An 18,105-nucleotide genomic window follows, 5' to 3' on the forward strand; every position below is an offset into this window, starting at 1 on the left:
ACAGCTTAACTTTAATTTGTTTAAATTAATAATTCAGTTTTAAATGCAGTTATAAAAATAAACAGTTATCCCAGTTATTATCGTAGCCTACACATGCATTAACAAACGTTACTTAAAATTAGATTCGAGTCGGTTGCGAAACGCACGATGGAACATACAAAATAATGTGCCAAACATTACATTTATTTTTTCCTGTGACACTATCGACTCACACTTCAGAATTATTGTGTATAATTTCATATTAACGTCAGCGAACGCTATTAACAAGCATCTATTCAAGAAGGGGAGGGGAAAATAAATCTCCGAAATCATATTTGTCCAAGCCAGGCTTCCGTTTCTCTCCGACATATTGTCTGCGGACAGCAAATTCTGGAAGGCTGAGAGCGCCCAAGGATTACGATTTATTTATCGTAAGAAACAGAACTATCGGACACATCAGACAAAATGGGTGAGTTGCAAATGTTAGTCTTCAAGGGAGGGTTAATAATTGAATACGTTTTAAAATACTGGGTCAAAGAATATCCATGTCGTGATTGTCTGACTGCCTTTCGATTTTACGCTTGCTAATTTAGCCACCGTTGGGTAGCTAACTAAGCTCTTGGTTGAGAAGCAGACTGGCTAGCACATTGTTAGCTAATGTTGAATGAAGAGCCACTATATGCTTTATCTTGTTAAACTTACTAGCTAACTGTCTAGTTAGTGTCAAGCATCACTGGTCTGAATCTAACTAAACAACTAATGGTGGTCGACGACTTGACTCAGCCTCACTAAGCACACTGGTTTTGTGGTAACGTTAGCGTGCTTGCTAACATTTAGCTGTTAGGTAACGTGGATGGTCAACGTTGGCTAACTTCGCTAACTTAGCTAGCTATAATGGAGACGGATGGATCGCGACTGAACCGCCAGTCGGCCTTCAGATTGTAGCTCGCGCTAGGTAACGTAAACTCCTTACTGAAGGACACAGCCACCTAGCTAGATTGCTAAGAATCAAACGTTGTCATTTTCAAATAAAAATATTGCGTATAGCGGGTAGCTAGCTAACTTGCTAACGGGATACGTTCGTTACAGTTAACGTTAGTGCTGTCTAACGTTAATTTGTCAACTGTTTGACCTCAGTAAATTAACGTTAACTATCGTAATAGACATAATGGAACGCTAACAGTTAACTGTTAACCTTAAAATTCAAAAGTACAGCGACGTAATGTAAATAAAGAGAAAGTAACGTTACAGGTTAAGTAGGGATATTCAACCTGCGGCCCACCGAAAGTGGTAGGTTACTCTCGGCCCTATGAACACTGAGGGAATAGGCAGGTAATTTAAGGTTATTCGTTGGGATTAAACTTGTCCCGGTTTTCATCTGCAGTGTCGGCATAATTTACCTAGGAGCGATAGGGTATGCATATATATATATTTTTAAAAGCTATCATCTACTATTTTTACATAAACCCGAATTTTGTTTCCACATTGTTTTGTCATTTGCTAGTATATGGAAAGTGTTTGTTTTACGCACTATTAAAAAGCCCCCAGAAGAAAGAAACGGTAGAACCTTGGGGTAAGGGCTCAACAGATGACGGCTGTTTTGGTTTTGGATTGTAACATAGGCATATCTGCGACGAGATTTTCTGGGTGGGGTATTTCAGTGTACTTTGTCTCATTGCTGTTTTTTGCATTATGGCTACATGAAGATCTACAATAGGAAGATATTGCATCGGAGTGTGACATTGTTTGCAAAGCAGCACATCCAACATATGGTTTATATTTATATGTTTGCCAAACTTTTCTGTTTGCTTAGATATATATGTGGCACTTTACTGTCAAGTGTTATTTTTTTTATTTTATTTTTCCTTCAAGGGAAATAAACTGGTTGATTTGATGTTTATCAGCCATGCTGCTCCCTACAGGCACATTTGTGTTGTGATGGACGCTCCTACATTTAATATAATCACTATGTCAGCATCGCTTTGTCCCTACTCTCTCGATGGTGCCCTGTTTGGGTGGTGGCGAAGGGCATGTCTCAGCAGTGCTGAATTGGTCCAGGGCATACTGTTCTTTTCCCCAAATTTTCTTTCCTTTCAGTTCTCTCCTTGGGCTTTGCTTCGTAGGCAGACCACAAAAGACTTAAAGCCAGTCCGATATTTCAAATGTGTTAGGCCTGTACAGTATTTGTGTCTTTTGTCCCATGTATACCTGTCTTGGTTTGTTTGGGGGGGGAGGGAAGTGCAACTCATGACATCTTGGAGATGTGTGAGGGGTGAAAAAGCAAGGGGGCAACCATAGGCACTCCTCTAAAATAGCTCCGGTGTGACAGTCTGTGGGCGCCCTTCTATTTGTGAGAGCCATGTGATAGTGCACTATAACAGGAACACTGACTGATCGGAGTTGGGTCTTGACTAACATTGGTTGCGGTTAACTAAATAAGGCCTGCTGCAATAGCTGTTTTCCCCCCCTCCTCATGTAATACCAACACTGTTTTAAAGGGGCAGTTGATATGTACAGTATTGAGGCTTCCCGTTCTGTTGATATTCTGTTTTCCATTAAATTAGTTGCTTTTTTTTATTATCAGTAAAACGCTTAGACACAAGAGTTTTGGGAAGCAGGCTTACTTCCTGGGCTAAATAGTCCCTGCCCTGTGATGTCATTTGCTCCATGAATGACTCAGGATGTGCCATGCCAGTGGGATGACTATATATGCTGAGGGTGGACAGTTTGGGCATTCGTGTGAAATCTGTGATTAGCTGCTGAATAAAAGTGCTTGTTTAGGGCTACAGGGGGTTTACATTCAGAGTGGTAAATAAATGGCCATTTATTTATTCCTGTGAGCTGTTTTTCCCCCCCACCCCTATAATTCTTTATCAGGGATGTGCTGGAAAGCCTCCTAGATGCGTTTCACCCTTTGGCTTTTGCTTGGAGGCTTTTGAGCTGTCAGTATTCAAACATGCATTCGTTTTCCTTCAGAATACAGATCTGAAGGTAATGTAAATCCAGGTGTAGCAAGGGCATTTAGATTCTCGTCCTCTCCAAGTGGTTGATTTGCAAGCTCTATTAACACATTCTGGGCTGGAAGTCCTGTTGTCTGCACTCTGGGCAGTTTCTACAACTTGTCCTCAGTCCATAAATATGAGTTTCAGCAATGGTTATAAGAAAGACCACAGCTGCACACAGTCCTGTGGTAGAACTTTTCTTCTATATACTCATGTGGTGCTATTAAAATGTAAAGCTTTGCATGTAGGGAATGTTGGTTACACTCAATGTTGGTGCAAGGGCTTTTTAACTTCATGCATGTTGAATAGATTCTGCCTTTATTAACGTTTAGTATTGCATTGAATTGTAATGTAACCTAATGCATTTACTGTGAGACTCTGATCCCTTGCATGAATTATGCAGTTCTGAGTAGTTTTATGTATATGCTAGCAACTTTAGGTCAATGCGTAATAAGGAACTTTAATTCAGTACATGTATATCCACTGTGACAAACTGATGCATTTTAGCTGATGTGAAACCTATTTCTCATGCATTGTTTTTGACAGGCCTGCCTGAGAAGGCAGGGAATGTGAACTCTATATGCGAGAGGTCGGTTACAGCGCGTCAAATGAATGATGCTGTCGATAGCGTTTCCTCCCCGGCATTGTGTTTCTTTGGCCAGCTGACGTTCCCAGACCATTCAAACGCTTGACCCTTCTGCGTTGCTGAATTGACTTCAGTGCATTGCTCATTCGCATGTCCTCCAGGTCCTTTCAGGACACCGGGGGCGGATTGTTTTGTGGCCTGTTAGTGGAGTCCTGAAAGGCACAAAGGGGATGTGCCCACCTGCAGACGTCCACTTCTTTCACTGGTCAAGTCGACGGTTGATTGTTTTTTGATTGTGGAGCTGTGTTCAATGGTAGAGGTCCTGTGAATGCTCGGCTTTAATGGAGAAGCGCTTGATCTCTGCTGATAATATCTGGTAGCTGGAGTGGACATCAGTGCTGTGCCACAGCTTTGCTGGTTCTGATATGTTTTTCAATTTCTTTCCTTGTTACGGTATTTTATTTATGCACGCATTGTCTTTAATAGCAATGGCCCCAATAGTGATGTTAGATCCTAGTGTTAAGGGTACTGTCAGCTAATCACAGCATCTTAAGGTAGAACGAAAGCAGCTGGCAGGAAATCAGTGCTGACCGCAACACACAAGTCTGAACGGGACCACCAGACCTTCTGTTGGCACCGTATTTGTCACTGCAAAGCAGCCTGGGAACTGAGAATGACAGTGTGCCGCTGTGCGTTTGTGTCTCACGACCAGAGACCACTGCGAGTCCCGCAAAGGATAACTACCGAATGAACCGCTACAAGAACAAAGCCCTGAACCTGGAGGAGATGCGTCGCCGGAGGGAGGAGGAGGGCGTCCAGCTCAGGAAACAGAAACGAGAGGAGCAGGTACCCCTACGCACCCCTCCTACCCCTCTGCTCTTTCTCTCTTTCTGTGGGCTGCAGAATCCTCTTAAAGAAGAGAAATGTGTTTACTGAAGCGGTGGCGGTCATATAGCTTGCTTAAGGACATGACGGCAGTCAAACTTGCTGCCTTTCGTTACAGTCCCTGCCCTGTAATCACTGTGTTACATGGCTGCCACTCGGAACAATGTGTGTCTTGTGTGGGTTATGGTAAATAATGTTTTGGTGTGTGCATTGACCCCCCCCCCTTTTTTTGTGATTGACAGCTGTTCAAGAGGAGAAATGTAGAGATGCTAAATGAGGAGGCGGGAGTATTCGACAGCCCCCTCATGGATGCCTTCATCAGCTCCACCACGGCTGGGGTGAGTTTCTCCCCCACTACCATCGAGTCTGTCCTTCCCGTAGCCGCAATACTGGCCTCCTTGAAACAGAGTGCAGATGTTTCAGCTTGGTGCAGTGGCCCTCGTATCCAGTCTGGACTGTTGAATTGTTCCCTGTCTTCCCATAATGCATAGAAGGCAAGGACTCATTGCCTTTGTGTAGCATTTGTGTAGATCTGAGATCATTTGGATTTTGTTCCAGGAGGGCGTCATCAGCAGAGACATGGTGGAGATGCTCTTCTCTGAAGATCCGGAAATGCAGCTTGCCACCACACAGAAATTCAGAAAGCTTCTGTCGAAGGGTACAACCTCGCGTGTGTCAAAGGGACTGTTTGGGACAGTGTTCTCAGTCGATATTAATTGTATATTACGTCCTAATGACTCCGTCTCCATTTCATCGTCTCCAGAGCCAAATCCGCCCATCGATGAGGTTATCAACACCCCTGGGGTCGTAGAGAGGTTCGTCGAGTTCCTGAAGAAAAGTATCAACTGCACTCTGCAGGTGGGTACGGTTGTGACCAGCCAACTGTGACCAGAGTGAGAGAAGCATTAACACTGACCCCCATATCAATCCCCACCCCATCTAGAGTGAGAGAAACATTAACACTGACCCCCATATCAATCCCCACCTCATCCAGAGTGAGAGAAGCATTAACACTGACCCCCATGTCAATCCCCACCCCATCCAGAGTGAGAGGAGCATTAACACTGACCCCCATGTCTTTCTCCACCCCAGCCAGAGTGAGAGGAGCATTAACACTGATCCCCATATCAATCCCCACCCCAGCCAGAGTGAGAGGAGCATTAACACTGTCCCCGATGTCAATCCCCACCCCATCCAGACTAAGCGGAGCATTAACACTGACCCCCATGTCTTTCTCCACCTCAGTTTGAGGCTGCCTGGGCGTTAACCAACATCGCCTCTGGGACATCCCAGCAGACCAAGATTGTAATTGAAGCTGGGGCGGTCCCCATCTTCATCGAGCTTCTCAACTCTGATTTTGAGGATGTGCAGGAACAGGTAACTGACCTGTTCAGATCAGAACACAGCATGTTCAGCCTAAAATCCGTTAGATGTTCTTGCTTCATTGAGCTCCATGGTCTCCATTCCAGAGGTAATGCAGTAGTTTCCATAGCTCTCCTTTGGTTTGCACCTTGAACACTGGGTTAATGGTACAAAGCTGGGTTTTATGGCACTTGCATTCATCAGTGAGTTTTGGTTGAGAATATTCATTTCAATATTTTTTGTTTCCCATCTCTAGGCTGTGTGGGCTCTAGGGAACATCGCAGGTGACAGTGCAGTGTGCAGAGACTATGTACTAAACTGTAACATCCTGCCACCACTGTTAATGTAAGTACTGACCTCCAGCCAAACTGCTGCAGTTAGTGTTTCTTCAGGCTTTTCAAATCCATTTCATGGTCCTCTCTACCTTGGTGGAAATGGTTTCCATTACTGTTTGCCTGCTGAATTATGTTGCTTGTCTTCTGTTTATATTTTAAATGAGTAAAATAATGGCATGTACTGTGTAAGTATCCTACAAGTATGTATAATTAAGGCATACAATTTGAACCTATATGTATGCACAGATGTAAGTTACTGTGGATAAGAGCCAAAATGTAAACGGAAGTCTTAGTTTCCATACTATTTCATTTCCAGGTTGTTGACCAAGTCCACCAGACTGACGATGACCAGGAATGCTGTTTGGGCACTATCAAACCTGTGCCGGGGAAAAAGTCCACCACCAGAGTTTGAAAAGGTGTCCAATTATCACACCCTAGACATTTTCTGTTCAATCTAATTTCATCTTTGACTAATTGATGTAAACGCATGTTCATTTTGAAAAAGATGCTTACATAAATTAATGAGGATCTGAAACTAGAGCGATGCATTACATTGAAGTTGGCTACGTAAAGGCAGACAAATGCGGACAGTACAACCCCGTATTGTGCCTATACAGGCAGTTGTATGGAACAGACACGAGTGCCTTATCACCTTTCTGTTGTGCCCTTTAGTGTAATTCAGTTTTCCTACACCTCCACTCACAACATTTGAAGTGATGGAAGTACCATACAAATCTCCTTCCTGTTGCTGTAAGCTGAGAAATTGAAACCATATGACATGTAGTTGTTGTTGTTTTCGTCATTCATGTAAGGCTAGATTAATAAAGATGTTACCGAACCAAAGACATTTGGTGTTTTCCTATATATCACTGAAGCTATCACACAGCGAGCGTTAGTGGTGTCATCAGACTTTGACCTCTGTAACATTTCGGAGCTGTTCAACATCCCTGGAATGCATCTGTTCCTCAGATGGTGGGGGATGGAATACTCCCACGCTGCTCAGATATGCAACTGACAGTGCGGCAGGAATCCTTATTTTCAGATTCAGTTTAAGCACGAATCCCTCTGTACGGAAAGCTGTTTGGTTTCGCCATTGTAAATTTTTCAGGGACAAAAAAAACATAAATAAATTATAGTGTATAGTTTGTGCGTAATAAAATTTATTTTAAAAAAATAGCCGGGACCTAAAGGCTTCCGATTCACACGCACGCCCTCCAGCCCACACTGTACCTGACGGGTCTTGTCGTTCCCCAGGTTTCGCCGTGCCTGCCTGTCCTGTCCAGGTTGCTGTTCAGCAGCGATCCGGATCTGCTGGCAGACGCGTGCTGGGCCCTGTCCTACCTCTCAGACGGGCCCAACGAGAAGATCCAGGCCGTCATCGACTCGGGGGTCTGCAGGAGGCTGGTGGAGCTGTTGATGTGAGTGAGCAGCCAGTGTAGTAGAGCAGGCCGGAGTTTCCTTGCCGAAGTGAGCTTGAGGCTATGCTCAGGTAGTGACATGGCAGTAGAGAGGCTAGTGCTTGAAGAAACCACAGCACTGGGGGAAGGGGGGTAGCAGAAAAAAGCTTGTAGTGTGTTAGAGGTTGCATTCTTTTCTGGAATATTCCAGAAAAGGGGCTTTCATTTTCTAAACGCCTGTTAACATCATTTCTTTGGAGCTTCACTGTCATTAGAACTGGAGTTGTCTGAGGAACTGTGTTTAAATCTAGGCTATTTGTAGCACTGAGGGGAAAGGTCAGCTCAGTGATTAGTGAACCTTATCTATTCATGAATACATTTTTGCTTCTATTGTAATGTAGCTCATGCTGGTGCCTCTCTCATTCCCACAGGCACACAGACTACAAGGTGGCCTCACCAGCTCTGAGGGCTGTGGGGAATATTGTCACCGGTGATGACATTCAGACGCAGGTAGGTGCTCCTGGGAACCAGCCGTCTGTTCAGCAGCTGTGTGGCTTAGTGCTTTCAGAGGGGGTGGCTAATCTAACTCCAGGGAAGCGGCTCAAAGCCTCTGTGGCTAGATTTAATTTCTGTGGCTTGGGAGCGGGCCAAGACTGCAGCTTCATTTGACCGAATGTTGGTTTCAAGCAAATGGTCCCTTAATCCTCAATGTGGTTAGAGTAAAAGATGAGTTACTCTGTTTACCCACAAGTCTATCAAATGATCTGGTGCCCCATAGCAAAACGTCTTTGGTAGGACATTGTGACTCCACCAAGTTATTGTAAGTAGTCAAATACCCAGTTGTCTCTGACAAATCATAAAAAATAAAGTTAAAAATAAACGGCTGCCCTTTTCAGCTTGGTTTCTTGCTAACATGCCGTGTGGCGACCCCTGGACTCATCCTCTGGTTGTGTTGTGTCTCAGGTGGTGCTGAACTGCTCTGCCCTGCCCTGTCTCCTGCACCTCCTGAGCAGCGCCAAGGAGTCCATCCGCAAGGAGGCCTGCTGGACCATCTCTAACATCACAGCGGGTAACCGAGCGCAGATCCAGGTATGCCGAGGCAACCAGCTTCTGTATGAATACCGTTCCTCATTTTACTCTGCAGCTTGCATGCCACCAAATATTTTTAGTTGCACTGGAATAATCTTCTAGCCAAATGATCAGGTTTTGCTAGACTGTGTCAGATGTGGGAGGCTTGTTAAGGGGGAGAAAGATGGAAGTTGTCCAGGGTCCATGGTGGCCCAGTGGGTTTATCAGAGTGGTGCTTGGCTGAAAGCTTCTGTGGCCACCATTCTAAACCCTATCTCTCCGGTTCTCTCTCCCCTACTTCCCCCAGACGGTAATAGATGCGAACATCTTCCCCGTCCTGATTGAGATTCTTCAGAAGGCAGAGTTCCGCACAAGGAAAGAGGCGGCGTGGGCAATCACGAACGCCACGTCGGGCGGGACCCCCGAGCAGATCAGGTGAGCCACAATTGTCCAAGGCCACAATCATATCCTGAAGTTCTGGCTTTTATCAGGAATGAGTTGAGAAGTTGTTCAATGATTAGAGTGCAAAGAGCATGGCTTAGTTGGTCTTGGGCTTGGTGGTTGGGGTTGGGTCTTATGGTTGGTGTCTGACACGACACTTAACGTTTGAATTGCTGTGGCATCACTCCTCAAAAGCTGTCAGGAAGAATATAGTTATGTTATACTCCAGGACTCACAAATTTCACAATTTCCTCTAGCCTAATGTAACTGGTTTCTTGACTTTTTCTGCAAATGTGACTGAATTTGATAAACAAGCATTTTGTAAGTTGAGGTATGGTCATTGATACTAAAGCAGCTGTATAAAACTAAAAGTAGGTAACCAAAGCGCACCATTGTGAAGACCGCTTAGAAATTGGCTGCCTACCAGGCCAGAAAAACCATGACGTACTCGGTAGAGGCCATTTTGGCCCTGTTTGCTCGATGTCCACCAGCCTGTCCTCCCCCAATCCCTACAATTACTGTAATTTGGAGCAAAAAGTGACAGCAAAAGCATTGCTATCTCCACGTGTGACAAAGGGAGCTCATTATCATCAGGCCACTGATCCAGCCCATCGGCTGCATTTCCCTCTGCATGCAGTTGAGGACATTATAGGCTTCTCTGTTTACTTTAATTGCATGCAATCAGAATGGAGCCAGCCGCACAACAGCCCATCTTCTCCCTTTATTTCCCACAATGCCTCTGCAAATCAATCACTGCTCTCACTCTCCCTGTCATTCAAGTCAAGCACTGGGATTTTGATGAGGTTTCAGTGCTTTTTTAAATTCACTTTGATGCAGTTATATTCGCTTGTTCTCTTGAGTTCTGTAGCATAGTAGTCTGCTGTTGATACTGATGCTCTCACTTCATTAGCACATCAGACATTACATTCACAAGTCTGGGTAATTTATACTACTTTTATCCCTCATGGGTGTATTTCTTGGCTGCCTACATACCAGATTCATTAATTGGTTACGCTCATGAACAGACTTTCCACCGTGATGCATTTAGAACAGACTAAAAAGTTTAAACGAGTAACTAACTTGGAACGTGTGAGCTGTGAGATTAATTTGGATTGTAATTAGATCCTTTGTTCTACCGTACAACAAAAATAGATTTGAAAAAACGGCAGTTGTAACCATCTCAAAGTAAAACCATCCTGTGGGAGTTTACATTGTTCGGATAAGAAAAGTATATGACCTTCATCAGGTATATTGTCTATGTAGTTATGTACTGCCATTATAAATGGTATTTATGCCTGTAGAATTATTATTATTTTTGCTCTTGGAGCAGTTAGACCATGGCGTGGGTTCAGGCTGGTACTGGTGAGAATAATTTGTGATTGAAAGCTGGCAGTTTAATTCTCTTCTGTTTTTATTAACATAGCATGTTCTACAAAGAGTGTTCCACAGACTCATTACAGAAAAAATGCAACAAAAAAGAGAAATAGCAAAGTTTATTTATAAAAAAAAAAAAAAAAAAACAAACAGTGGTGAGTGGCAAAACTCTGCAGTGGAGTGAAATTTTGGGGGGAACACAGCTGTAGAGGGGTAGCCCCTCCTCCACTGGCCCACCCAGTGTGAGGAAATAGATTCCCTGTTGCCTTCCTATTAGCATTTAAGCTATCGGATAATAATGATAGTGCTTGGACAGATTATAGCCTGAGGTATTAAACTAGCTGGTGTAGAGAGTCCTGACAAATCATGTATTTTAATGTGCCAGACAGATAAGCAAAGCCATAGAACTAAGCTTACAGGTTGTTTTGGGAAAGGGGCAGAATCCCCACGGATGCAGGCAATCCAATGTTACTTTTTAATATCCACAAAATCCTGCTTTATTTACCTCTTTATGTGCATAACTGACCTACTTTAAACCTTTGTCTTCCACCCCTTGCCTTTCCCCCCACGTCTCCGCAGGTACCTGGTGAACCTGGGCTGCATCAAACCACTGTGTGACCTGTTGACTGTCATGGACTCCAAGATTGTGCAGGTGGCTCTCAATGGCTTGGAGAACATCCTCAGACTGGGCGAGCAGGAAGCCAAGAAGGACGCCAAGCAAAACGGCAGCGGCATCAATCCCTACTGCAGTCTGATCGAGGAGGCATACGGTACGCCCACATACACCGCCCCCCACTGTGTCCGTGCTGGGCAGGCCTTCTGTATGTGAGCGGGCCCCCTCAACCGCTGTCACGGGGGAATGCAATGCTCATGTCATTACGCAAAGCATTTTTTGTGGCATCTATGAGGAGGCTACTATATTCAAATGTGCTATTACTATTGTTTACATTACATTAATGGCATTTTGCAGACCAGTCGATTAGACTAAGCAGGAGACAATCCTCCCCTGGAGCTATGCAGGGTTAAGGGCCTTGCTCAAGGGCCTAACGGCTGTGCGGATCTTATTGTGGCTACACCGGGGATCGAACCACCGACCTTGCAGGTCCCAGTCATGTACCTTAACCACTACAGGCCGCACAAATTAATATTGCGAATTGCTTAACCCGTTTTCACGTTGCGTAAGAAACGTGAGCCTTAACTTTATTTTTGTGATGACGGTGCAAAGACACATCCAGGTACACGGAGTCAGAATTTCAACTCGTCTTTGTTTTATTCCCTCCGATAGGACTGGACAAGATCGAATTCCTGCAGAGTCACGAGAACCAGGAGATCTACCAGAAGGCCTTCGACCTGATCGAGCACTACTTCGGCGTGGAGGAGGAGGACGCCAGCCTGGCCCCGCAGGTGGATGAGAACCAGCAGCAGTACCTCTTCCCTCAGCAGGAGGCGCCCATGGAAGGCTTCCAGCTATAACCGCTCCGCCCCGTTTGGGCCCCCTCCCCCCCCCACCCCGCGCAGTCGCACCATCCCAAACCCAACGGCACGCTGCTGGGCCTAGCGGAGAGCCGCTGCCATTCCGATCTGAGCGCCCAGCACCAAGGCCCGAGCCTGCCGAGCCCACGAGCAGCTCCACACCACCTCTGCTTCTGTTGCCCATGGTATATTCCTATTCGGTTTTTTTTTTCCCCAGCGCTTGCTTTTGTACTATCTCTAGGGTCAGATTTCGCTGGACACGATTTCAGAGTAGCACTAGGCAGCCCGGTTTGGAATTCTTTGGGAGCGCAGTGCATGCTTTTTTTTTTTTTTTTTTTGGAGGACTTTAGGATCCTAATACTGTAGGATCAGAATCAAACCTGTCTGACATGAGGAGGGATCTCCCTTTTGGGGGGAAACGTAGGCCCCCCCCCCCCCCCCCCGTTCTGTCTGTAGGTAATTTCAGTAAGCCACATATCTATATACCGCTAATGGAAAATGGAGCTGAGCTGCAATGCGTCCCTAAATCCAAAATGTACAATTCATTCTCGGACCTTGTGTTTTTCCAGCATAAGATATAGTACGTGTCACTGAGTGAGTTTGGCACTGGATATCGAAGTTTCTTTTGCTACTGATGCTGAAAGTATTTGTTTTCTTTTTGTTTTTGTTCTCACCATTTTTGAATTGGCAAAATAATTACCTTAATTTGGTTTAATTTAAATATATATTTTAAAAGTTTGGGGATAATATGGGCTTTTTTTGGGGGCCGGGGGGGCAGGAGTCTGAGAATGAATTAGAGATAGGGACTGGGGAAGGCGGTGCGAATGGGTGGTTGGAACATGGGTTGGGGATATCTACTGGAGATATCTTGGAAGAGGTTTGTGAGTTTCAAAATGTATAGGTTAGTAGCTGATCAAAGGTGATATAACTAGTGATATATTTGTTGTGTGCCGTGTTATTAATAACGATAAATTTAAAATATCAAATAAATTAATGAATAGATGCAAGATTTAAAAGTACACATCCGAGGGGGCTGGGCAGCTGTCTGCGGCAGCAGATTATGTACATTTGTCAAACGGAGCTTATTTTTTATATATGCATATAGGTATAAAGATATTTACATTGAGAGTCTTAATTTGGCTTTCACATTTCTTTCTTTTTTTCTTTTTCTTTTTTTGAATTGAAATCCAATGTAAATAGAGATGCTGTTAGCATGTAGCCCAGGCCTTGCATACCCCCAGTTTGTGTACTTTAGGGTTTCGCATGGTGTTAATATTATATTACCAACTGTCATTTTGCCTCCCTTGCCAAACACTTGGAGATAAATGGGATCTGGTGTTCTACCGCTCCCGTCAGCTGAACATTCAACAACATTGAAAAACTATATATAAAACATACTGATGTTTGGGGAAAAATAATTACAAGGAATGTTACGATTAAACAGAAATTGCACACGTCTGACCCATAGACTGGCTGAGTAGAACCAACCGCTTTTGTCTAAAGATGGTTCTGGACAATGAGCAATTTCAGTGCAGTAAAAAAGACGTATGAAGCCTTGTTCTTGGTTCCAAGGTGGTCAAGCAGTTATACTGCCCAGTTGCATTGTCCCTCTGCATTGCGGTGACATAACTGGAATGTGTGTACGCCTGTGTGTGAGCTTCAAAAAGTACAAACCAGTGCACTGGTGAGGACATTGTCCTTTAGGAGATGCTGTTTCTGGTCCGGTCTCATTGAGGTTTCAAATCTTTTGGCACTTATCTTGGGAGGCGCTCCTCCATTTGCTGGCCAAAGTCTTGGACACAGTTGGAGCAACCAAATGGCCTTCCACCAGTGTAATGGAATGGGTTAAATCCTTGTGTCCGCTAGGTTCCTGTTTATTGCTAGTGATGGAAATGAGTGGCCTCTCTTCATTTGAAGTCTTGATGGGCAATGATATATGACTGATGTATTGTTGTTTGACGCCATTTTAATTGCACACGTAGTTGTTGCTTTGATTTCCAGAAGAAAGGCGGAGAACAGTTCAAGTGGAATATTGGCCAACCTTTAACTTGGGTTCTCTTAAGCTGTCCTGGCTTAGTCCAGATGCATGTGCTTTTATTTCAGTCGGCATTAAAAGCTTCCTTGCCGATTGTTAGTTTAATATTAATGGTTAATATGTGCAATTCATTTCCACAATGGACAAAAATTGTTTGCAACAATCCCAGTAATATATTACGAACCATTAACTTTGGTATCAATTGTGGGAAAACCTCTCCAGATGTATACATTTAAAAATGTTGTTTCAGATCTACACAAAGCCAGCTAAATGGCAAGATCTCTTCAGTCTAGTTACTAGGTGGTATTTGGATGGGAAAGTTATAAAGGCATTTGGTGGGTCAGATGCATGGTCTGTGGAGACATCTGTGTCTTCCAATATTCACCTGAAAGGCTCTTGCTGTACATAGTTTATTACTATATATTTTTATATTTGTTCTTCCCCCCGCCCCCCAATCCATCTAGCTGATGATTCTCAAGCTTTGGCAAGGGAAAGAAGTCTTGCATTAAAGGCAAATGTAACCAGAAATTTAAAAATATATATAAATGTTTGCACACTACTTTCACACATGCATACAAGACCAGCCAACACTGTACACTTATACTCACCATAGCTACACAACACAACAGAGGAAAATGGCTTCCATAATCTAGCCTTGAAGGAAAAATCTTTGCATGGCTTTTTTGTGCAAGCTACAACCGAATTCTTTTTGACGTTCATGTGTAAATGCACTCTGGATTTTTGTTTCCCCCCCCCCCCCCCCCTCCTTTTCTTGACTTTCTGTTTCTTCCTTTAAAAAAGTGAAAAAAAAAAAGAAGAAAAAAAAAAAAGCACCCTCACTCCTCACCTTGTGAGCACATTACGTTGGGCAGGTGGGTCATCGGCACTTGTGGATTAGGAGTATAAAAAGTAATGCTGGCTTAAAAAAGAAAAAAAAAGAAAAACCTCTTTAAAACTGTGACTCTGTTTTTTTGTGGTAAAAGTATAGCCACCGTATTCCCAAATTATGGAAGCGTTTTTCTCTACCTCTGCGTCATACAGACTGGATTGATGCTTTATCGTGTTGGGGTGCGGGGTTGGCCACTTAAACACTAAGTGGTCAACACTGACGGACAGATTCTCTGCGAGAGACCGGTTTGTCCTGCGTATGCCCACCTTTATTCACCACAGATTGTGGTTCTTGGTTGATCAGTTCTTGACAACGGAACCAGCCAGTTTGTTCACATACCCTTGACAGTTGGTGGACATTGGGTTTATTTTATTTTTTTGGTTCTCCCCCAATACGTTCTGACAATTTCCGTCATTATTTTCAATGTGACAAGCTGTGGTTCTTTGACCCAATTCCTTCCTTAATTAACTTTAAACCTGAACAATCTAGCCCTGATTTGTCATAAGACCATTGGCCAAAAAATCCCTGAATCCTCTGTTATGAACCAAGTCAAAAAGCCAGTTCTTGGGTGTTTTATGTCAGTTATTGGTTACATGGCTTACAATTAGCTCCCAGAGAAATGGGTTACTTGGTTACCTTGAACATGTAACATTTTGAATACAGTGACTTGCACCAAATAATAGTTGCAAAAAAGCAGCAAAAGGCAAAAAAATGTAAAAGTGCCATTGACTAGAAGTTGCAGAGCACATTCATTATTCTTTTTTTTTTTTCCTGAAAGTTGGTCAGGTTACTGTCACTGTATTTTCACCCAATGGAACCATTACCTCTGTCTAGCTTTCTTGAATCTGTATTCTAAGCACAATCTCTAAAATTGATTTTGTTGATTGTTACTCTGTTCACCTATAAAACATATTGTTTGAGACATTTAACCTTTCCGCATACTTCGTTTTTGAAGTCAACAGCCTTTACGTTTGTTAAATAATTCATTTCATTTCTTTCGACTCTCAGTCCCTCTGCTCGAAAGAACCCCCCAATCCTTTGTTCAGTACCCTCAATTGTTATTGAAATCTGCTCTGTTAACTATGCAAAATGGGAGTGAGGCGTTCTGACCAAGGGCACTTACTTGGCTACACGTTATTACAAATTGTGTAGAAGTATTCTTTTTCACGGCCCCCCCCCCTTCTACCTGATTTGTTGCATACCATTTTACAAATTTCAGATTGATAGCTAAAGTGTTAAGTTTTGGGAGAGGTGGGGAAGAGGTTTCCACCACAGCCTCTTCAACTTCTTGCTGGCATACATTATTGTGGTGAAAGTAGGGAAAATGTTAAGTTTAAAGAGCTTGTAGAAGTGCGTGACTTGGAGTGGATAAATTATTGCCTTGTTGAGTTCAGCAGGCAATGAGTTTATGGTTTACGGATGATGGGACGGCTCACGCCTGCTTTAGAAGTGCTCCCTAACCTCACCTACGCTTCACCTCATTGGCTCGCTGCCAAAACCTCGCTCAACCGACGCCTGTTGTACACGCTCCAGGTTCTTTTCTCGCTACTTGGTTTTTGTCCTGTTATTTTAAAGACCAGTGAGGTATAAAAAAAAAATAAAAAAAGAGGAACAAACAAATGAAAAAATAAACAAAACAAACAATGCACTCCTATTCACTAAAGTGCCAATCCGACCAATAAAGACTGAAGGTTGATGTATATCGTCTGTCTTTACGACTTTTGTTTTTTACTTGAATATGCACAAATAGTGTGCAACTTGTTGCTGCTTTTTTCCTTACCTATAAAATTGCATTACCCACTACAATTTCTGTAAAGAAATGTGGCATACTTTGCAGTTGGTGCACTAAATTCTTTTATTGGATCAGAATAGAGGAATTAATCATTTGAGGTGTATATTGTTCATTTTTCTAATTTATTCTGTGGTACTTTATTCAGAATTCATCTGACCGTGCTTTTGTAATTGCTTTTTTCTTTTGTCTTTGTCTGCTTGCAAACCCAAGTTGCAAATATGTTCCAGGAGTTCAGTGTCTCTTGTCAGTTCCCAGTGTTAGTCATGATGTGTGTACTTTTTACACTGTTGCATACTTTCATAACTGGGTTTTACAAGGTGGTATATTCTTTTGAATATTATCGGCCACATTTTGACCAGTGTTAGTGCTAGTCAGTTTTCAGGGATGTAGTGTCAAGCAGTGTCAATACAAACCATTTGGATGTTGCAATCTTCCAGCTAAGTGCATTTCTTTTTTTAAATTGCAAATTACAACATTTAGTCACCAGCTTTGAAGTTGTACTTACTTCCATGTCAAAAGTCAGTTTTGTTCTGCATAAAACAATATTTAAAATTGAAGCATTTCTAAAGTTTCAAGACATGATTTACAAATTGAGTGACATTGAGTGGGGTTGTTTTTCTGAATGAAAAAAAATGATAACATCGATTTGGAGTAGCAATAAATGAGGGTTTCAGACTAAATATCGCCAACTCTCCTCTCAAACACTCCTTCAGGTATATTGTTCAGGCTGTTGGCCGTATTGTTGGTATACATAATTGAAACCACTGCTTGACTACATAAAATCCTGGCTTCAGAGATAATGAGCTCGTTTACAAAACAGAGTATCATATCAAGTAGAGCTCTGGTAATAGGTTATTTCATATGAATGAATACAGCAATTGTCCTGATGTAATTGCATTTGCTTCTAAGAAGTGTTGAAAATATTCAAATGTATTTTGCTTTCTATAGACAAAAAAAAAAAAGGAGACGCCAGTTATTTCATTCTTGTCTTCCGTCCCAGATATTGTACACTTTGTAATTATCCATAGCAGACCTATCCATTATTGTCCCATTACAAAATATCTTCCCTGAGTCTTTGTTTTCAAACTTCTAAGAGTGCTGACCTACAACTGTTTACATTACAAAATGTGTATCGTATTGGTAGAAAACAAATTTTCATATATTGAAAGTGGGCAGCCAAGATATTGTTTGTCCTAAAATTTTTCTTCCTTTTAAATGTTTTTATTTGGAGTCCTTTTGATAGCTTGCTATTGCCCATGTTACTTGACATGCGACGGACTTGACTTTACCGACCGTATGAATGCGTGACGGCACACTGATATACATGTAAACTGATCATGACACACAAACATGTACACACAAAAAAACAAATGCATTCAAATGTCCAAGTTTTTTTTTCTCTTATGGTTACAAGTAATGTACAGAAAATGAAAAAATAAAATTAAATAAAATCCTCTTGCAATTCGCCAGTGTCCTGAGTCTGTGTT

General features: G+C 42.8%; 1 protein-coding gene across 1 annotated transcript; it reads left to right on the top strand.

Annotated features, from left to right (window-relative positions):
- The first annotated feature begins 313 nt into the window (after positions 1 to 313).
- On the top strand, positions 314 to 18,083 carry kpna6 (karyopherin alpha 6 (importin alpha 7)). The gene is made up of 14 exons (XM_061254138.1): positions 314 to 448; positions 4,280 to 4,413; positions 4,695 to 4,790; positions 5,011 to 5,110; positions 5,216 to 5,310; positions 5,698 to 5,829; positions 6,071 to 6,159; positions 6,466 to 6,565; positions 7,404 to 7,567; positions 7,978 to 8,056; positions 8,510 to 8,635; positions 8,922 to 9,049; positions 11,009 to 11,199; positions 11,715 to 18,083. The coding sequence occupies exons 1-14, from the start codon at positions 445 to 447 to the stop codon at positions 11,900 to 11,902; spliced, it is 1,626 nt and encodes a 541-aa protein (XP_061110122.1). The 5' UTR covers positions 314 to 444; the 3' UTR covers positions 11,903 to 18,083.
- Positions 18,084 to 18,105: the final 22 nt, after the last annotated feature.

The sequence above is a fragment of the Conger conger genome, chromosome 9 (assembly GCF_963514075.1).
Source record: "Conger conger chromosome 9, fConCon1.1, whole genome shotgun sequence".
In the NCBI taxonomy this organism is placed as follows: Eukaryota; Metazoa; Chordata; class Actinopteri; order Anguilliformes; family Congridae; genus Conger; species Conger conger.